Raw genomic sequence first — 21,409 nt, 5'->3', positions numbered from 1 at the left:
GTGTGGATAAGTATATAAATGGATAGAGATAGGAAAGCAAACACAAGATGTACGTGGTTCACCCAGATTGGCTACGTCCACGGAATAGAAGAGTTCTCATTAATTGTGAAGGGTTTACACAAGTACATAGGTTCAAGCTCTCCTTTAGTGAGTACAAGTGAATGATTTAGTACAAATGACATTAGGAAATATTGTGGGAGAATGATCTCGTAATCACGAAACTTCTAAGTATCGGAGTGTGGTGTCGTCTTGACTTGCCTTATCTGTCTCATAGGTAATTGTGAAACAACAATTTTGATTTAATATTCAAAGAGAAATGTTAAGGGAGTTTTAAAGTGCGATTTTTTTATGGATTTTCTCCCATCTCACATTTTAACTTTAATTACCGTATAAATATTATAAAACATTATGGTAAAAATATGAGATGACAAAAATATATAATGAACCCTACTTTTGAAAAAGTCTCATTAAAATTTCTCATAATCAAAACTCTAATCAGTACAAAGTTGATGAACCAAGCTCAAATTTTTTCTGACAATGTAGTAATAAATAATTTTTTTATATATTTAGAAATTAAATTACAGAAAAGGACAGAACCTTTTACACGGTTTGGTCGATTTCTTGGGACATGGGTTTCTTTAACACACTCAACCCACCCATGCACACATGGAATATCATTGCCCTCCCTCTCTCTCTTGAAAGAAACCCCATTTCGTCACCATTTTCAGTCACAGAGAGACACAGGGACACGGAAAGACCCCATCTTCTTTGGACTCTTCCTTTCTTAGGGTTTCGCATTTTTGAATCCTTAAGTTCTTGATCCCTGATCTTTCGCCCTGAAAAGAAAGTAGAATTTGTATTTTTCCATCTGAAAAACTGCAAAGTCCTCGGTTTTCTGTGTCAATTCCCCGTTGCGCGTGTGATCACAGAAGCACCAAAATGTTTCCACCTTTTTAACTTTTTATTCCCCTTGCGTTGCTCTGTGGTTTTGTGTTGAACATCGTTTCTGGGTGGCGGATTTTTTTTCTCTTCTGAGGAGAATTTTCCCGGAAAGTTCATTTCTTTCAGGGTGGAAAACAAAACCCACCTGAAATTATCATCTGGGGAAGCTTAATCCTCTGTAGTTACTGCTCCCAGGGATCCATTTTCTCAGTTCATTTGCTTTTAGGGTTTTATTCATCGTGCCTAAATTCTGGTTCTGAATCATGAGCTCTGCTCAGAGTCACCACATCAAGCTCCACAATGTCGAATCCCAAGGCTACCCATTTCGCCATTCGCACCAAGAATTGCGTTTTGGAAGCTAATCGCGCTTGGTTTCTTTCAGGCATTTTCTCAAACACGGGCTGCAATTGGCCTGGAATTGAATTTCTTGGCTCTGTTCATCTCGATTCTTTCCCTTATAGAAGCCATGGGTTGTGTCCATGGCAAGTGTTGCGGTCGGTACCCCCAGTCTTCCGATGGAGATCTACGGGACTTCAGAGATGCTGGTCCGTACAGCGCTCAGAGGAAGAACATACTCTCAGAGAGGTCATTGGAATTCGTCCCTGTTCCTTCACACGACTATCGTTTAGAGTACTCTTTGTTAACGCAGCGAGGTTACTATCCCGACTCGCCGGATAAGGAAAACCAGGACAGTTTCTGTGTTAGAACGCAAGTCCAAGGTAACCCAAATATCCATTTCTTTGGTGTGTTTGATGGGCATGGCCAATTGGGTACCCAGTGTTCTAATTTTGTTAAGGACAGGTTAGTAGAGATATTAGCGAATGATCCCACATTGTCAGCTGACCCTGTGAAAGCTTACAATTCTGCTTTTCTAACGACGAATTATGAGTTGCATAATAATGAGATTGATGATACTATGAGTGGTACTACGGCGATAACTGTGCTTGTTATTGGGGATACCCTTTATGTCGCAAATGTGGGTGATTCGAGAGCAGTAATTGCAGTGAAAGATGGTAATAGAATTATTGCAGAGGACTTGTCTTCTGACCAAACGCCGTTTAGGAAAGACGAATGTGAGAGAGTGAAGCTGTGTGGGGCCAGAGTTCTGAGTGTTGATCAAGTGGAAGGGCTGAAGGATCCAGATATCCAGTCGTGGGGTGATGAAGAGAGTGAAGGTGGTGATCCTCCAAGGTTGTGGGTTCCAGCAGGGATGTATCCTGGAACTGCGTTTACAAGGAGTGTAGGTGATAGTACAGCTGAGACGATTGGTGTGGTTGCTACTCCAGAGGTGTCAATAGTTAAGCTGACACCTAATCATCTCTTCTTTGTTGTTGCAAGTGACGGAGTTTTCGAGTTTCTCTCAAGCCAAGCTGTGGTTAATATGGTATGTCACTTTGACCATTTATAGACTGCAATAAAGCTATACTTCCATTATTTGTTATCCTTTTAATTGATGTTCAACTGATTTTGTCATTGATGCATTGATTTTGATTGTCTCATTATGCTAATTCATTGATCTTTTGCCGCTTTTGTTATCTCACTGATAGTTCATCATCTTGTGTGTTGTACAATGACCAAGGAGAACGATTGTTTGTATGCTCTTGTGTTCATATGGTTTATGATAAATTGGGATTTGTTAGCTCTTAAATCCCGACATATAAAAGCAAAAAGTGCGGAAGAAACTTGTATTGCCATTAGAAAATAAGTTGTTATTTGGAGTTCCAGATACGTTGATAAGTTGATTTCAAATATTGTTGTAGAAGAATGTTGATAAAACTTTCTAGTCATTGGTATATCCATTATGGTTGTTGAGTCTGATCTCAATATAAACTAATGGTAGCGCTATTGGTTGCTTATTTAGAATCATTAATGTCACGTTGTTGTATTTGTACCAAAGAATATTCCAAAACAAGAAGTTAGCTTGCGTATTTTTCCTCTTTAGCATCTATGAACTGCTAGTCTTTTGATCTTTTACAGTTTGCAAGCAGTTAGAATTTGAGGTACTGCCCTTTTGTGTCCATATATCATCTTCTGCCTGTGTAATTGACCAATACATATATGTGGATTTCATCCTGTATCGCTACAGAGTTTTCTGTAAATATGTAATTATTTAGCATCAATGCCACACGAAAAAGAATAAAAATCTCATACGGTTTTCTCTTTTTAATTTTTAACATTTCTATTACTATCCTTCCTGCTCACAAATATTCGGACACCATTCTTTATACAGGCGGCAAGATATCCAGATCCTCGAGATGCATGTGCTGCCATTGCTGGAGAATCATACAAATTATGGTTGGAACATGAAAACCGGACAGATGATATAACAATAATCATTGTTCACATCAAAGGCTTGTCCAATGTACGAATTGTGTAAACCTTCTCTTAATTTTGTTACATTTTCTTTAGGCTGATTCCCCTGCTCTGTATGAACTCTCATCGGTAATTATAGTGGTATGCTGTAAGATTCTTGGGTGTGGGATATGTTGTCCCTAGGGCTTCCATAATTAGGTTGTACCTTGTTTCTGTTTGGTTTCTATAGAAAAGTTGCATGTTTTAAGCGGTTAATTTATTATCATACGATTTAGCAGGGTGACTTCCGAAACTGGATAACATATGCCCATGCCCAGAAGAGGATTTAAATTTACAACTAGCCTGATGGTATTATCTATAACACGAAGGAATGGAGGAATATGAGCAATCATGTTACACTCCTATCATATTGCTGCTATTGCAAATGAAACATGCATAATCGGATATTAGCTATAGAGGGCATTGTTTTCCGATGTACACTTTCAACTGCTTGGCTCGTTTACCAACTTTATATTGTGCGTGCTACAGTCTGCTGGTGGTGCTACAGATGAAGCAAGTGGGGCCAATAATAGGCCAGCAACACGAGTGAGAAAAACTTCAGAGTCATCTGTTACCACTGGGTCGGAAGTTTACCGCTCTGTGAGAAGTGATTCCTCAGAAGTACAGTCTTGTCAGCTTGTGCTTTCGATGAGTCGAAGCCCAGCTATTGTTGTTCCATCTCCTACATGTCAGAGATCTTTGAGTTGGTATGTCTGTTAAGCTGTCGTATATCATTTTGTGACTATTATGCTATCAACTATCCAGTTATGTTGCCTCCATTGACTGCAGTGGTTGAACTGAAGGGAATTGACGGAGCTGCCACACGCCCCCTTGTTATTTTTCTCAAGTGGTACTTCTTTACACGATGTTCCCTTTGGTCCTTTTATATCTGATACAATCCCAATTAAGTTGATCGTAACAAGCTTATTTTTTGGAGAGTAAACCAATGCCTTTGTTCAAATACCTGACTCAAAATTTTCTGTCTGCAGGATGTGGGTTAGTGGTGCATTCAGCTGTTAGCAGAAGTATTGGTTCTGGAAATAGAAGAAGTTCCCCTGAACGCTAATCTCTAGTCTCTAGGTTTCGTTGCTAATCTCACTAATGACACGGTTTCTGACCTATATGATACGCCTGGAGAACATATTCTCCTTCAGCTAATCCAAGAATGTAGAGAGAGGGAGGAAATGAGATTTGATGTAGGAGGTACATACAGGAGATTCCTTTACACGAAATTCAGGGCGAGCATTTCACGTACTCTTGTAAAATCTTTAGCTTCCGTTGTAATTCGTCATATCCTAAAACTGATGATTTGTAGATACAACATATTGTGCGTTCCCTCTCTCTCTCTCTCTCTCTCTCTCTCTCTCTCTCTCTCTGTGTAATATGAATTCGATTCTTAACTGATTCAGGCATGACATACTTGTGAGCAATATATTGCGTTTTCTATAATGCTGATTCTCTCCCCATCTATTCCCTCCCCTGCCTTCCCCTCACAGTTACTTTTTTTCTCTGTAAAAAATCAATATAAGGTGTTGACGTGATTCAATCATAACCGTTTAAAATAGGAGGAAATGGAAGGAAAGAGAATCCTACTCTTCCTATTATAGCGTTTTATATTCGAATCTTGTTTAATTTTGTTAAAGATGAGAAGACGTGTGATGTTATTTGGATGATGATTTTTTGAGCAATAATGTTGGGTATTGGATTCAATAATGTGATGAAGGTATGAGATTGTTTTGAATGTGGGGTCTTTCATGTTGTTTATTTCCCCATCAAGTGACCGAACCTTCAGTGCAAGAGTGGCCTACTTTGCGAAAATTATAATATGCTCTGGTGTATCTTATAGATCGGGTTTTTTGGACATAGATATTGGTTATTGATTTTTTTTATCAGGGCACTAACAGCTAGACGCAGTAATATATAAGATACACCGGGGCATACTAAAAAATCACGACTACTTTGTTTATAAGTGTAGTGAAAACATTGCCAGCCAATTACTGGAAAACAAGTGCTCCATCATGGTGCTGTTCAACGCAGAGCACCTTCTTTTTTTGGGAACCCGCGGCCAAAGGTAGAAAAAGATTGAAGTTTAGGTGCAAGCATGCCGTTTGTGTCCTTGTAGATTCGATGAATGTAAACCAAGAAAGCAAAAGAGATGCTAGCATCAGTCGTGCATCAAATCAAATCGTGGTGCAATCTTTTTATGAGAGCGGATCTGCTATGTTGTACAAAACCATCAACGGCTGAGACCGTGTCACGCGTGGTGGATGTGGTCTACAGTCATCCGTGGTTGAAAGATGGAAATCTAAAGGTTATATTTCAAGTATATTAACTCAAGTCGTTTGAAAATTCGTACAAAAATCGTTAGAAAATTAGAAATAAATGGACAGCTTCTCGTCTATCACATTCTGTAACATGTTACACTGCTCTAGCAATATGCTTAAATTTTCAGCTCCCTTGGTCACTTCTCCAGTCACCACCATTTCTCTGCCAGCATTCTCCAACCTCCCGTTTTCGTGGGATACGTTTTCTATTTCCGCTTCACCATCGTGCGCTAAACTTTGTTCATCCTCCATCCAGTCATTTGCATTCGGGGTCTCGTGGATTTCACCATCAGGAGATGTTTCAGGAAGCGCTGGACCAGATTCTAGCAAGGGCCGCCCTCTATGGGATGAAAGAGGGCCGCACCCAACTTCGATGACTTCATCCAGAGTCGGCTGATTAAGGTAACAGGGCGAAGGTCCGGTATCTTCAAGCCCCAACTTACCCAGGTTTCCAAAAACTGTGTTAAGATGAGGACTCTCCAAGACATAGGCTGAAGAGAAGGCCCCATTGGCTAAACCCATTAACCGCCAGTTGAAAATTCGTCGGAAGATCATAACCCAATTCGGAACTATATAGCAGCACGAGTCCTGGCGCTCAAGTCGGCAGCTTCTTTGTAGCATAACATGTGCCTCTTTTATAGCAAGTGCAGGTCCCATCATCGTACTTGAATGCGTCAGGTATTCAATCAAGCCATTTTCAAGTTCATCTCTCAGGTTTTCAATCTCATTTCCTGCATTACATCTGGGCAGCCACGAAATACTGTCGGGAAACGTTGGAAGTCTACAATCCCCTAGAGCCGACATTAGCGGTTCAACTTTTTCCGATAAGCTCCATCCTACAATTGGCAGGCACCACTTGACAAACCTGTACTCATCACTGAACTCCTCCAGCAAAGCAATCTCAGGGCAAGGCCAACTGGATGGATTTGATTCCACAGCAGCAGCAATTTTCTTCTGTGACCAATCCAAGGCTTCATTGAAGGCAAGGATACAGTGGTCTGGACCTACTTCATAATCTTTCATTTTGTCTAGTGGGTCCAATGAAGAATTCAAGTAGGTCAGAATGAGTTCGCGTGTTTTCACATGATGAAGAATGGGTTGAAGGGGCGATTCACTTGCAAGCCATCGTAGCCCTTCCCTAAGTCGGTTGTCACTGAAAAACCCATCCCATTGTCCCATTTGCTGGTTTTCTACAAGCGGAACAACATGAAAGCTGCTTATTCTTGACTTATCCAAGTCATGGAGACCCAAATTATCAACAATAGTGGAGTCATCAACATTTTTCTTGTATGAGCCACTTAAGATCAGAAGGGGCAAGCAGGAACCATAAGGTATTGACATCAGAAGGTTATGAAGATGGACTTTTTGCAATTTCCAAGGGATGCTTTCAGATGTAAGAAACAAAATAGCACTTGCACCGGATACACTTTCACTTGGATTATCAGAACTTGCATCCTTGACCACAGACAAACAGCAGTTCAGATCTGAACCAGATTGGTCACGAACCCATTTCTTCCATATTGAGACACCAGGGGATGAAATTACAAGATCCTCATCATCATCGTCCACATCATTTGCCGAAGGCATGAGCTTTGAAAGCAACCAGGGGGCTGCTCCTGAGACATGGCTCCTCTGCCCCAGTTCATCACCTTCTAGATTGTTCATCTGAGAACATACAACAGTTTTCCAGCATAGGCATCTAGCATCCAGGTTTCTTCTGCCTAGTATATCCGCTATTACATCTGAAACATTAAGTCTTGACCATGACTGACCATGCTTTTTATATCTCTCCCTCAAAACGAGATCAATGTCAAACTCGCCAGAAGTGCTTGGTTGCTACAAAATGAAACAAAAATAACACTTAGATTTCTTCTCAGCAAATAAACTATGTTCCAACTGATGTAAAAACAATTCTCCTATAGGAACCAATGCTTCAATAAGTCAGAAAAGAACATTATGGGACAAGAAATCCAATAAGACAGCAGTACACAAAGAAACAATCTCTAAAATCAAAATTTTTAGTTATCCTTCCATTGACGAAACTATTGAAACATACTCGAACCAACAATCACCCAACTACAGCTTCACAAGCGGCATGAACAAGACAAGAAAGGAAATCTCTAAAATCTGAATGACCTAAGCTCACAAAGAAGGATTAAACTATCATCTTCTAAGCACAAACAAAAACAAAATGGCACGATAAAGCACACGGGCATATTAGCTTCAAAATATTGAAAAAGCTTACATCTGTCTTGAGTTGAATTGGTGGTCCCAATGATAAAGAATTCAATGCAGCATTTGCTGCTAACTGCTTTTTCTCTCGCAGTGCTCTTAGCTTCAGAGAACGTCGCTTCCATAATCTGATGAGGAAAAAAGTGGGAACATGAAGGTACTGGATAACAATGTCTTAACATACAGCCAAATAAGTACAACACGCTAAATACCTTAGTATCAATTTGAGTTTTGCCTCCTCAATTTCTTCCTGTTGAGAATTCTCCATAACATCATTGTTTTCATCTACCTGATGGAGATCTGGAGGTTCCTCGTCTTCCAACTTATCGGTGACCATATTTTGGAAAACTGGATATTCCAAACGGGAACTATATGTACCAACAGATGATCTCTCTTGTACAGCTTTTTTTGACTCAATTTGCAATGGCATTTGTTCCATTCCAGAATGCATGAGTCCCTCTGGAGAGTTACTAAAAAGAGCACCATAGTTTGGCTTCTTCATGGTATCAGCTTTATCAGGCTGGGGTGTAAATGATGAGAAAGCCCGCAGGGAAGGAGACACAGCAGATGCCCTACGGGGACCTTCACTGTATTGATGAAAAATTGGTATTTGAATCATTTGCTGCTTTTGTCTGACATCTTCTGGAGATGAAAAAATTGGTGCTTGAATCATTTGCTTCTTTTGTCTGATATCTCTTGGGGATGAAACAACTTCAAAATTAGGCCTTTTTTCATCAACTTCACTAACAGATTTTGTTACTTCAATGACTGGGACATGACAAGCGGGACTTTCCTTTTCAGCATATGAAATATTTTTTGGTTCAGGCTTCTTTGTCTTAGTCATCAGAATTTCTTTTGTTGCTTCAGAAGACAAGGATATGACTTGACTAGAACCCAAAACATCCTCGACTATCCTTCTTGACTTTTTCATATCGACCAGTTTAGAACACTTGGTAGGATAATCCTCATCACCATTGAGAAATGGGCCTTCCTTCACAATATATGGCTCTTGGAATGACTTTATTGCAAACCCGTGATACTCTGAAAGGCTTTCAATTTCATCTTCCTAATTTCAACCATCAAAGAAGAAGCATAAGATAAGTAAAAATACTTCGCCCTTCCCCACAGGGTGCCAAAATGGAATTGTCATCAAACCAAAGAATACATACCTCCATTGCCAGCCACTTGGCAGCATCTGCAATAGGGAGACCTTGGTTATTCTGGAGACCTGCATGTATAGAAGCAAGTGCCTGCGTTCGTAACTGGTCAAAACAGCAAAGAATGTTAGTTATAGGTACAAATCTAACATCAGCAGCAACACGTAAAATACACAAGCTGAAGATTAGCGGTTTATTATGGTGTTACAAGAGACCCTATGGCCGAATCTTACTGCCTTGGGTCTTACGTATGAATATCATTAGAGCCTAGGCCCTAGACAGTGCAAAGCAGTGCTGTGAAGGAGGAAGAGAGAAGAAAACACAGTAACCATGCTTTAATCAAGTTCAACCTAAACTTCTAAGTCTTCTATTCACAAAAGATTTTCATCTGCGTACAATGAGATTGATTTGCAACTTCTTCCCTTCTTTACATAAGAAAAGCTACCAAGCAAAAATCTTAAACGCTTAAGCTCGAAGAAACCACTTAGAAAACCCTAGGTATACCTTATTCTAAAAATAATCTATATTTAGCAGCAGAAAAGTAAAACTCTACAATAGCATAAGAATAATGGAGACTTCAAATTCTTTTAAGCCTACACTCTTGATGACACATTGTTCAAACTAATGCTCACAACATTTCCCCTGAATGTCACAGATGAACATAAATATGTGATTGATACAGCTGGAAGGGAAAATACAAAATCTTTAAAATGTTTCCGTCTATCTAGCTCAGCAAGTTTCTAAAATCACAGCACATACTGCATTTTACAGTACTTGCAACCTTAGCAACTGAATGCTTCTCTGGTAGATAGAGCAGTCTTATTTATTCTTTGTGGGGTCAAAGATCCCCATTTTGAAGCAATACCACAAACTAAGAAATTTAATCATACCTTTGAGAAGTGTGCATGCATTAGGCAAGCTTGGAGGTAACTTGCTTTCCTCGCAAGTCGAAAGAAAGCTATAAAATTACCAGTTCTGCAAGCTCTGCAAGAGGAAATCAATTTATATTAAAATTCAGTTTACACCAAAATCAGAAAATCCATTTGAAGGAAATGATTACCTGGCTACATCACGCGCAAATAGCACCTCTGAAGTTTGTCTTATTTCTGGAGTCATCTTTGCAAGATCAAGTGAGAGCTCTGCAGGTTCAACCTAGCAGGAATCCCGACACTTTAGACACCAACAAAATGAACCGAGTACAACAGAGTGACTACTGCAGGAGACCTTACCATGTACCCAGGATGCTTGTCCAGCTTGAGAAGGGCATAGTAACCTCGAAACTCTTTTTCCGTAGGAATGTTTATTCCTTTCTTTCTGTGATCATCATACAATTGGAACAATTCAACAGATGTTTTATTCATCTGTTCAATATTGAGGTGTGCATCAAATCCCTCAGAAAAGCCCTCTCCTCTTGAGTATTCACATAATTCATGCATGACAATTATGTGAAGTCTTATCTGAAACTCAATGCATAACAATCAGTGCTTTGTACTTATCACCAACCAGATGCATATCCTTGAAGAAGAAAAAAATGCTGAGATAGTGTATATGTGAAATACATATAAAGGTAAAGAGGAGTTTCCGAGTTACTTATCATAAGTTCAAAACAAAGAGAAAAAAAAACATGAGCACATAAGAATAATTTAACCAGTCTTTTTTATACAGCTTGAAACTAGATGATGAAAAGGACCTCAGAAAACTATGAGGAAGAGCCCATAAGAATAAGAGAATTTTGCTATCCCATCATCCTCACTCCTTTCATAATAAAAACATGTCCGCACATTTTCTTCACAGTTAAAGTTGATAATTACGAGTTATGTTAAACAAATAGCATATCAGCAAACAGGAAGAAAAGTATAGAGGAGATGACTCACCATTTGCTCCAGCATAGTAATAGCCTCTTGGTTAAAAATGTGCTGCATTCTCAAGTCCATTCGAATTGCTCGCATTCGATCCCATAGGAAGTTGTATGTGCTAAGAAACCTATCATTGTATGGCTCATCAAGCAAATTGAGCAAATAATCAATTGTCCTCTGCAGGATCGGCATTGGTCGTATCAGGTTTGCATCTCGCTCAGCTGTTCTGTTATACTGCATACAAATGACATTGAACATCCATCATGCTTCATCTTATTAATGAAGTAATTTCCTGAAGAGGGGGCAGGGGCACGTGTGGGTGGGGGGTGAGGGGATAGCACACAGAATACCTTTTTAACAGCAAGGGACATGCTGGTTTGATTTCTATCCCCATCCAAGCGCTCATATTGATCAAGATCCCCTTTCCTTTCTCGTTCTGCCCTTTCTGACTCTGAAATATTAAGGAAAACTTAGTTAGATTAAAGGACTGAATGTCTCATACTCTTCTAGCACAAAAGAAAGCAACAGATAAATTACTAAAAGTGGAGCATTAATCTTTCATTGATATTTCCTCATTTACGGACCCTCGATATTTCAGTCAATACTATCGGCCATCTGTCCTACTTTCCTCCACATTTTATCAAGTGGTCATGCTTGAGGCATAAGGAGCCATAGATAAGTGTGTATCATGGTTGAGAGGCATACCAGGACACATATCCGGGCACAACCCAATAATGATACCAGACGACTCCACGCCTTCAATTTCAGGTAAAGCATTGCCATCAGTACCATCCGTAGCCAGTTCGGTAGATTTATATGCAGCTAATTTGTTCCTCTCAACATTAGATTGCTCATGTCGATTTGCAGAAACCCCTGGCTCTACAATATCAGGATTGTTTTGTGGAGTTTTACTTAATTCAACCTTGAACCGGGCTAACCGCTTAGCTTTGGCTTGCATTTCTCTGCAAATGACATCAGGAAAAATACTTTAGTAAACCTCAAGCTTGAGTAAGCATGTAGAAAAAAACCAACACACCTAAAATTTTACCGTTCAGTACCATCTTGAGTGGCATAAGAGTTTCCGTGAAACACTTGATCCTCGGGAAGTAAAGGAGGTGACCTTGTTCTTTTGGCCACCGGGACGCTGGTCAAATTTCTTGCAGCAGCTTCAGAAATAGTATTGCTTGCAGATTGCAAAGGCTTTTTGTGTACCCGAGAATCAGGAGTACTAAAACTGGTATTTGATCTACTATTGAACCCAACAGGAGATACAGAAGGCCTAGAAAAGGTCATATGAGATTCACTCAGAATATTCCCACCTTGTTTCTGGGGATGCAAACGGCCATATGCCATAAAAATGCCATTAAGAATAACAGATTTAAGTGGACAAATTCCATTGAACTTTTCTTTTTCCAAACGTAAAGATCCACTTTCACTTTACAGTAAACAGCCACTTGGATAAACTTTACAATGAAACTGTCCCATTTATATAGAAGAAGAAAATAAGAACTCCTCTATTTCTCTCCTTATGCATTGCACATGAATCTTAATCATTTTTGTATGCCCAGACTACAGATAGTAAATCCCAATTGTCTTCACAAATCTCAAAAATTTTAATTGTCTACTAATATATGTTAATTTAATCTCGAGGAAAATGTGAATTTTATTGGACAACTTCATTAGTCATACATAGTAAAAGTGGGAACCTTGTTCTTTTCGGGACTTGACCATTGTCATGTTTCAGAGGAAAATTTCTACCAGTACCATAAGACCCATCAAAAGGTGATACTAGAGAAGGTTCTTGAGGAGCCCGCAATTCAGTATGATCAAGTAACTCCCGACGACTATCCACTTCAGAAGAGGGAAGTGCATGCCTATATACAAAACAACAGCCTGTTCAAAGAGAGATCACTACGAGAAAAAAAACTGTGGGATAGAATAAGTTATCTTACAGATTAAAGCCATGTGTAAAAGCAACACACAAAAGGAAACCATGCATATCATCTTTAATAAAAAATGAAGCATGTACCTATATAAGAAAATAAATATGTTCACGGGGAAAATACTTTAATTTTCTATGTTGATCCCATAGCAATGAGCAGACAAGCAAACATAAAGGGACCAGTATTTTTGGAGATAATGTAGCTGAACTATTACGTGCTAGCCCAAAACATAGTTTCCCAAGTACTGTACATGACAGTGTTATGATAGCGTACAAAAGATGGTTTTCATCAGAACGTTAACAGTTTAATTGTCACCGAATCATCTCACACTCAAACAAGCACACACAAAGAGTTGAAGTTAGAACTTACTCTTCAATTCCAACAGCAGGATGCAAATCCTCATAAGAGACCAAGGGAGGCGATCGTATTCTTGGAGAAACTAAGCGACTGCATATATTTACAAGCAAATCTAAGTGGCCATAGGATTAAGTAAATTAACCACAACTAATAAGGCCAAAAATCAAAGCAGTCTTTCAAGAAGCGTATCCTCATGGAAACTTTTCAACCTCAAACAAAAGGTTAACAGTTTAAATGTCACCGAATCACTTCACACTCAAACACGCACGCACAAAAAGTTGAACTCAGAACTTACTCTTCAACTCCAACAGAAGGATGCAAATCCTCATAAGAGACCAAGGGAGGCGATCGTATTCTCGGAGTAACTAAGTGACTGCACATAGTTACATGCAAATCTTAGTGACTATAGGATTAAGCAAATTAAAGCAGAACTAATAAGGCCAAAAACCAAAGCAATCTTTCAAGGAACATATCCTCATGGAAACTATTCAACCTCAAGTCGAAAAAGTAAAGAAAACATATTAATCTCATTATGAATCAATACAACAAGCATAGATCATAGCACTAAAGTTGATACACTGACCCAAATTAAAGGTTGCGGTCATATGATACAGTTTTACGCACAGAAAAATAAGCACACTTCCGACAGCTAGATCACTAGGTTGACATAATGCAATTAATGATGTAAATAAGTGCAAACTCATCAACATCAAATACAGAGAACAAAATGACAAAACTAACAAGAAAGAAAGCACTTAACCTTCTAGGGACACCTTGAGTGGAATTTCTGAAATTGACATCTTTAGACAGAAAGGGAGGCGATCTGATCTCTTCAGTGTCTTGGAATCTGGACACCTTGGCAGTAACACTAGTTCCAGAATTACGAGAAACAACAAATGATGTGACGGCAGATGTCCTTTGATGAGCCTGGGTATCATAATTCTTAAAGGAGGATCTCTGCCCACCATCCCAAGTAGGATGAGAATCTGTGGACCTGGATGCAAAAGAATAGCTATCAGTATGAGTTATCACATTTATGATTTAAAAGGATCAGTGACCAATCAAAATAAAACACAAGGGTCACATTAAACAGAAATGACTTACATGCAAACAAATGCATGCATCAAAATGCAAAGCACAGAATCAATGTTGCTACTGCTAAACATAAAGGTCTGTACATTTAACAGAAAAGTATACACAACGACCATAATATACAGAGGATGCTGGTTTGATAAAGTTAAAAATATCTAAACAACCAATAGTATATCTTTCAGAAGAAACGAAGAAAGAAAATTAATATTTTGTACACTGTTATAGTCAAAACGTGCAACACATATATCCAGCTCCTTAGTTTAAAGCCACAATAAACTTATAGGTTGGGGTTTGTCTTTTCACATTGACCACAAATATAAATTGCGGACAAGCCTCAAGCGCTCAGTTCTCCAAGACCACATGCCAAAATTACTCAGCAAGGGGTAGAAGAGATGCTAAATGTAATCGGTTTTCTCAAATCATCTTAAACACATAATACTGAATGTACAATTACAGGGGTTGTCGTACCTATGGACTCCTGCAGATGGGTAAGAATGACTTGCAGCAGGACGAGCTCTTTCAAAGGCCAAATGAGGTGAATGCAGCTGCCCTGGAGCTTCAGGCCCCCTATGTTGAAATAAAAATCAATAAATTTTTAATACATAACGAAACCCAAATGCTCAATGGCTATTAAATCACAGGTGTTTATGCATAACTCAGGCACATTCATGCATCAATAATATATCACAGCACTATATTCTTCTCTGACGTGTCATAAATTAAACATGTGCCACAAGAGTGTGATCGCATTGAGACAGATACACACGGAAAAAAAACATAAAACACTAGGTGAAACACATAATAATGAATTTAGATGTTTAATTTACGAGGGTTGTCCTTACCTATGGACTCCTGCAGAAGGGTAAGGTTGACTCGCAGCAGGACGAACTCTTCCAAAGCCTAAAGGAGGAGAATACAGCTGCCCTGGAGCTTCAGGCCCCCTATGTTCATAAACACCAATAAGTTTTTACCAAAGCCAAATACTCGATGACCATTCAATCACAGGTTTTTATGCGGGACTCAGCACACTCATACATCAATGATATATCACAGCACCATATTTTTCTATGACATATACATTAAACATACACCAAATAATTTTGTGATCACATTGGGACTGAAAACAAAGACAGAAATCATATAACACCAATTGAAACACTTTTAAGGAATTTAAAAGTTTACAGTTCTTGGTGTTGTCATTACCTATGGACTCCTTCAGACGGGTAAGGATGACTCGCAGCAGAACGAGCTCTTTCAAAGGCCAAAGGACCTAGAGCTTCAGGCCCCCTATGCTCAAATAAAACCAATAAGTTTTTAATACATAACCGAACCCAAATGCTCAATGGCTATAATTCAATCACGGGTTTTTACAATGCTAATTAAATTAATCCAGACTAGCATATGACCCATAAACCCAAACAAGATATGCAGATTTAGAAAGCTGACAATGAGCTACTGTTATAGAATTTGATTAAAAAAAAACCAAGAATTCGAATTCGATCACGAATACATTCTTCCACTCATACATAATTGAGCACAAAATTCTTCCCATTTATCCAAATTTCTGTAATATGCTTAAACCCAGAAAAGGGAAATTTAATATCTGAAATTCCTAGAGAGGAGAAAACACAAAATAAAAAAAATAAAAAAAGAATGATACTTTGAATTAGTTTCAACTATCCAAAAGAAACCCATGTGAGGAGCAATTAAGAAAAATTGAGAGAGCGAACCTGGAAGGAGAGCGCAGCGGAGCAGCGTCGGAAAAAGGAGGGTTGGTCGGCGGAGAAGGCGATGGCGGCCGACCGCTGCCGAAGTTTCCGAATAGTGGCCGCGATCCCGGCGGTCCTGTTGGTCCTGACGCCTTGCTAAATCCCGGGTACATTGTGCGTTCAGAGTGTGCCTTCTTGCTGATGGTTTGCCCTCTTTCCTTTGTTTCAAACTTTTGAAGCCGCAGAGAAAGCCAGGAAGTTTTGAGCTTCGAAAGCTTGAAACGCGAAGTGACGAATCTTAATGGGTCAGATCCAAGCCCGACTCAGACACATTTGTGACTATTGGGCCGCATCACATCACCACTCCAAATAAGTGAGGAAGTGCACATTTAAATTAAGGTTATTTTATACACACCCCACAATTTTATTAAAAACCTCACATTACAAAACTTTTTTGAAAATTCCAGCTTTGTTTTGACCAAAAAAATAAAAATAATATTCCAGCTTTGTCCCTCATTCTTTTGGAGCAACCCCATATCACCACTCCAAAAAACAAAAAGCACGTTTGCCGGCCGCAATTCTACAATTAAGTATGGACACGTTTGGATGTGATTTTAAAATAACTGGAATCATTTTTAGAGAAAATGTTTTTTTGGTTCCAGGAAGCACTTTAAGTGTTTTTTCTAGAATTTACTTGCATTTTTTTTACTAAGGAATGGTTCTAAAAACATTTTCACTAAAAGAACTTTCAATCATTTTAAAAGCACATCTAAACGAGCTCTATATCTGATTACCTCAATAAACATCAGTCGGAACTCCCATTTCGTTGATTACAATCCAACACTTCAACTCACCAACCCGAATACTCCTTTACCTTTAAATAAAAGACATTACATGAGATATAATGGGCAAGGGGTTCGTGATTGTGCAGGTTCTTGGATGCCACCCCACAAGTCCAGAAAACTTAACTTGAACAAGAGCCATAAGGTCGTCTCCATTTGCTTGTTACTTATATATATCATCTTCGGTCGACTACAGTTTTAATTGTGCTTGATTAGACGTTCATATGACTATTTGTAACACAGATTTCAGTCACAAATATACCCGGATCTGATGGTTTTGTAACAGTTTATGTTGTTTCAGCTAAAATTGACAAGCCGATGGATAAAATTACTTCAGTATATGTGAATTTTAATGTGATTTTTGTTGTTTCAAACTTACCCTTTTAAAATAAAACGAAGTATGTGTCGGAAATTTGCTACATAAAAGAGGATAAAAGGCACATATACACCGATCCCCTCAGATTGTATTTGTACATAAGAAATTGCCACCTTTCAAACATCAGATAATATCCTTTTTGGTGAAAAGTAATATGGAGAGCTAGAATCATTTCTTTTTTCTTCACTTGAAAGATATTCCAATTTAATCCAAATGTGAGAAATGAGGTGTTGAGCGGAGATCACAATGCTCTAGCTATGTTCCTTTGTCCATTTTTGTAGAATCAGTGTATACTTAACCAGATATAGATACTTCGCATTTGGGACATCTTCTAACATCAGAGAAAACTTATGGATGTAGATGATATTTGTAAAATTTTAGCAACTTAGTTCAAGAGGTGACCTGGCCCACGATAGGAAGAAGGAACTAGCCCAAATACACAAACCCGACTCGGATCCTTCACCTATAAAACCACCACACTTGTTTTCCCTCCCATTTCATCCAGGAAATCAAAATGCCGAGAGCAAATGCAGGAAACCCTACGAATCCAAGGAAAAGAGCAGCCAATCCCCCACCACCAATCACCGCTAACGAGCACCAACAACAAGTACAACAATGGCAACCCAATCTCCCCTGCAAATTCCACCAACTTCCAAATGCTCTGATCATGGAAATCCTCTCAAGGCTCCCCTTCAACAGCCTCTTCAACTGCAGGTGTGTTTGCAAATGGCTTTCGCTAATTTCCGACCCTCAATTTTCCCTTCTCTGCGTTTCGAGATCACCCGTTGGCGTATTGATCAAGAACTTCCCCCCAAAAACATATCAAAGAGGCTCGACATTATCCACATTGAGGAATCTGCCCATTCGCAATGGCGACACGAAAAAAATGAGGTTTACCCCCAAGACTAGCCTGCACATTTCTAATTGCGCTCTAATAAACTCGTCCAATGACTTTCTTTGTTTGTCTGGACCTGGAATTTATCACCCCCAATTTTCGTGTGCAATCCAATTATTGGTGAGTACATTACCATTCCAGGTACTGATGAAGGTCGGCCAGGTTACAATTCTGTTGGACTTGGATTTAGCATCGGAACCAATGAGTATAAGGTTGTGCAAAGTTTTAAACCGGTCATGAGCGACAACTATGAGGCGGAGATATACAACATTGGTACAGGAGTTTGGAGAAGCATTGGAAATGCTTATGGGGGCCTTGATTGTCAGTTACCATTCAATGCTTATCTTCGTGGAGCTCTCCATTGGGTTTCCCATGGTAGTGAATCTAGTGATGTTTCCGAGCTTATAAATTCTTTCTACTTTGAAAGAGAACAGTTTCATCCCCTGCCCCCACCCAGCTACTTTGGACCAAGAGAGAAGCAATTTTCAGACTGTTTGAAGCTGGGAGTGCTCGAAGGTTGTCTCGTTCTGTGCGTATTTGGGGACGATTCTAGCAAATTTGACATGTGGTTATGAAGAATTATGGTGTCCAAGAGTCCTGGACTAAAACTCTTGTTATCGAAAACTTGTATGATAGAGAACTCAGCTGTGATTTATATGAACCAATGGTGTATTTGAGCAATGGGGAAATCATAATGTTGTAGTCATACAACGACTGGATTGTGGTTTGTTATAATCAGAAAAGAAAGAGTCTTAGAGACACTAAATTTACTAAGAGTCGAGAATTTCGTCCTATTGGTTACAATCCCTGCTTCGATGTTGCAAAGGCAGATGAGGTCAAGAGGTATTGACATTATACTGATTTGTACTTGCCAAAATTTTGCTACATTTCTCTGTCGCAACTATCAGTTTTGCTTCTCATTCGTGGAAGTTGATATTTCAAACATATCAAAGTACTTTGTTAATTAAATTTGCCATTCTCTAAAACTGCATTGAAAATTTTGAACTATTCCTACCGTGATCTAGGACCCATACTTTTCTTAATTCTGTGGTTTGTTCAATTCGTTTGGTTATTTCAGAGCTGAGTATACTTTTAACAAAAATAAAGTTGCTACAGAATTCTTGTTTTGAGCCTTTAAGTTTTGTTTGTTTGATCATGTCTTCGCCTTTTCGGTTCTATACTAGTAGTCAAACCACTTTTTAAAGTTTTTTTTTCTTCAGATTCATGTCACTGGTTAGCATGTTATGAACAAAACAGTAGTTATTAGTCCCATTCAGTCTTTCATATGAGCTACACGACACCTAACAACTTAAATGCATATATATGATTTATCTGTAAATTGAGCACGGTTACAAAGTCTTGTGCTTGCTAATGCAATGATCATTCTTCAGTGGTGTTCTAAAGAAAAAATGATCTTGTTCAAGCTTCTTTTTGGTTATCCATGAACTCGTAATGTATACGGGAGGAGGCTGGGACATTGGTCACCGATCATATCAACTAATTTTGGCATGCTTAATTACTATATGATATGCAGGGTGCAAGGAGCTAGGAAATGCGACAAACCGTCTGCTGAAGGGAGTTCTGGCTGTGCTGGTTCTGGGATGCCGCCCCACAAGTCCACAAAACTTGACTCGGGGCATGACTTGCATACTCTTAAAGATGATCTTCCTAGAGCCACAATTTCTACAGTTTCTGTGAGTTGTCATAGTTCACAAAATATCGATCTGTTTTCTTTCTTGTGCCGGTTTGTTGGTTATTAAATCCAATCCTCTTTTGTTTTTTTTTTCTTTCTGTTTTCTTGAATCTGTCCGATAGCAATGGTTGTTTGTTGCCGTTTTCTTGAATCTGTCCGATAGCAATGGTTGTTTCGTGGAGGATAGGGACTGCGTGCACTCTATGCGGCGGTGACTTGGGCTATCTTTTCAGAGGCAAGGGATTCCCAGCATGTCAACAATGCTTCGACGCCGGTTCCACTTGAAAATTATTCAGTTATTAAACCATGCTTATGATTATCGATACATTTCAAAGTACATAGAGGTAGAGCATCATAAAACGGACTTTCAAGAGAACCCCAAAAGCAATCTTGGCATGAATGTGTTGTGTTACCATGACTTTTATTTATTTGAACAATGTTTTTGCTGGTTAAATTAAATGATCACAAAATGAAATAATGTATTACATTGAACAATGCATGGATGAGCCAATGATCACCCAAAAAAAAAATATATATAAATTGCGATTTCAGAATTCTTATTTAAAGCCCTTATCTAATGCAGATAGCAGAGAGCAATTAGGAGAAGAATGGCAACAAACCCTAATCTACATCCTTGCGACGGTAGATTCGAACAACTTCCAAAGGAGTTAGTGATGGACATTCTCTCGAGGGTCTCCTCAAGGCCCTCTTCAGCTGCAGGTGAGTTTGCACATATTGGCTTTATAATATTTCTGACCCTGAATTTCCACATCTACACCGTTTAACATTTCCCATTGGCATATTGAGCAAGAACGAACCCAGGGGAACACGGTACCACGTGGAGGATTCATTGAAACTTCAGTTCACCAAGCTACAAGAGTCGGCCTGCGGTTCCGATTTCCAGGTCCAGAGCACGCAGTTTACTACCAAAAATAATCTACCTATTGACAATTTTCATTTGATAAACTCGTACAATGGGTTACTTTGTTTGTCTTGAATAATGGACAAAGATGACACCTTCTATGTGTGCAATCCAATCTTGGGTGAGTACATCACACTTCCCCCGACCAATTGGCATTCTCAAAATTGGTGGAGAATTTTTTCAGGGATTGGTTATAGCGCCACGACTAATGAATACAAGGTTTTGCGAACTTCTAGTATAAAAAATCAGAACTTAGTGTCAGAGATATACACCATCGGTATAGGAGCATGGAGAAGCATTGGATTGGCTTCTGCTCTTGAACAAAACATTCATGTTAATTTGCAAGGCGATTGTTTTCTGCATGGAGCTCTTCATTGGATTTCCAATAGTGCAGAATTACCTGTTTATTCTTTTAACTTTGAAATAGAACAATTTCGACCAATACCCCTCCCAAGAGTAAGAGTTTAAGTCATCGCCAGTACACGATTTGAAGTTGGGAGTGATAGGAGGTTGTCTTCTTTTTTGTACGCCTCATTATCATATTTGCAAAGTTGACATGTGGATTATGAAGGATTATGGTGTCCAGGAGTCTTGGACCAAAATTGTTCTCGTCACAGACACTGCCAGGGTATTATGGGGCCTTAGATATTGTTGCAATGTTTTTAGAGACTATCGCAGTGTTTGGGGATATCTTTATGTACAATGACGGTGTAGTTT

General features: G+C 39.0%; 2 protein-coding genes across 5 annotated transcripts; one reads left to right on the top strand and one right to left on the bottom strand.

Annotated features, from left to right (window-relative positions):
• The first annotated feature begins 649 nt into the window (after window positions 1-649).
• Window positions 650-4,743, top strand: LOC103403816 (probable protein phosphatase 2C 35). Of its 2 annotated transcripts, none has more exons than XM_008342663.4 (5): window positions 650-2,326; window positions 3,173-3,304; window positions 3,784-4,001; window positions 4,084-4,144; window positions 4,284-4,743. In XM_008342663.4, exons 1-4 carry the CDS (start codon window positions 1,409-1,411, stop codon window positions 4,088-4,090), a joined length of 1,275 nt encoding a protein of 424 aa, XP_008340885.3. In that variant the 5' UTR covers window positions 650-1,408; the 3' UTR covers window positions 4,091-4,144; window positions 4,284-4,743. The 2 variants fall into 2 exon arrangements, with proteins under 2 accessions (XP_008340885.3, XP_017179278.3); XM_017323789.3 differs by having other exon boundaries at window positions 669-2,326; window positions 3,534-4,001.
• An 857-nt stretch (window positions 4,744-5,600) lies between these two features.
• On the bottom strand, window positions 5,601-16,247 carry LOC103403887 (SAC3 family protein B-like). Of its 3 annotated transcripts, XM_029096068.2 has the most exons (19): window positions 15,986-16,247; window positions 15,459-15,542; window positions 15,098-15,196; window positions 14,724-14,822; window positions 13,924-14,157; window positions 13,459-13,536; window positions 13,176-13,253; window positions 12,570-12,737; window positions 11,912-12,142; window positions 11,569-11,825; window positions 11,214-11,314; window positions 10,882-11,097; window positions 10,237-10,464; window positions 10,068-10,159; window positions 9,898-9,991; window positions 9,020-9,112; window positions 8,063-8,916; window positions 7,864-7,978; window positions 5,601-7,454 (listed from the first exon to the last, which is right to left on the bottom strand). In XM_029096068.2, exons 1-19 carry the CDS (start codon window positions 16,135-16,137, stop codon window positions 5,667-5,669), a joined length of 5,061 nt encoding a protein of 1,686 aa, XP_028951901.2. In that variant the 5' UTR covers window positions 16,138-16,247; the 3' UTR covers window positions 5,601-5,666. The 3 variants fall into 3 exon arrangements, with proteins under 3 accessions (XP_028951901.2, XP_070671462.1, XP_028951902.2); XM_070815361.1 differs by lacking the exon at window positions 12,570-12,737; XM_029096069.2 differs by lacking the exon at window positions 15,459-15,542.
• Window positions 16,248-21,409: the final 5,162 nt, after the last annotated feature.

The sequence above is a fragment of the Malus domestica genome, chromosome 16 (assembly GCF_042453785.1).
Source record: "Malus domestica chromosome 16, GDT2T_hap1".
NCBI classification, from domain to species: domain Eukaryota; kingdom Viridiplantae; phylum Streptophyta; class Magnoliopsida; order Rosales; family Rosaceae; genus Malus; species Malus domestica.
This window is presented reverse-complemented; position numbering and strand designations above follow the sequence as displayed.

What these genes read in the sequence shown, in the direction of transcription:
- LOC103403816 (XM_008342663.4), top strand. Translation starts at nt 1,409, where the DNA reads ATGGGTTGTGTCCATGGCAAGTGTTGCGGTCGGTACCCCCAGTCTTCC. An exon ending in GCCAAGCTGTGGTTAATATG is followed by an intron (nt 2,327 to 3,172) that starts GTATGTCACTTT and finishes TTCTTTATACAG; the next exon opens with GCGGCAAGATATCCAGATCC. An exon ending in ACATCAAAGGCTTGTCCAAT is followed by an intron (nt 3,305 to 3,783) that starts GTACGAATTGTG and finishes TGCGTGCTACAG; the next exon opens with TCTGCTGGTGGTGCTACAGA.
- LOC103403887 (XM_029096068.2), bottom strand. Translation starts at nt 16,137, where the DNA reads ATGTACCCGGGATTTAGCAAGGCGTCAGGACCAACAGGACCGCCGGGA. An exon ending in ACAAGCATCCTGGGTACATG is followed by an intron (nt 10,160 to 10,236) that starts GTAAGGTCTCCT and finishes GATTCCTGCTAG; the next exon opens with GTTGAACCTGCAGAGCTCTC. An exon ending in TTTGCGCGTGATGTAGCCAG is followed by an intron (nt 9,992 to 10,067) that starts GTAATCATTTCC and finishes TTCCTCTTGCAG; the next exon opens with AGCTTGCAGAACTGGTAATT.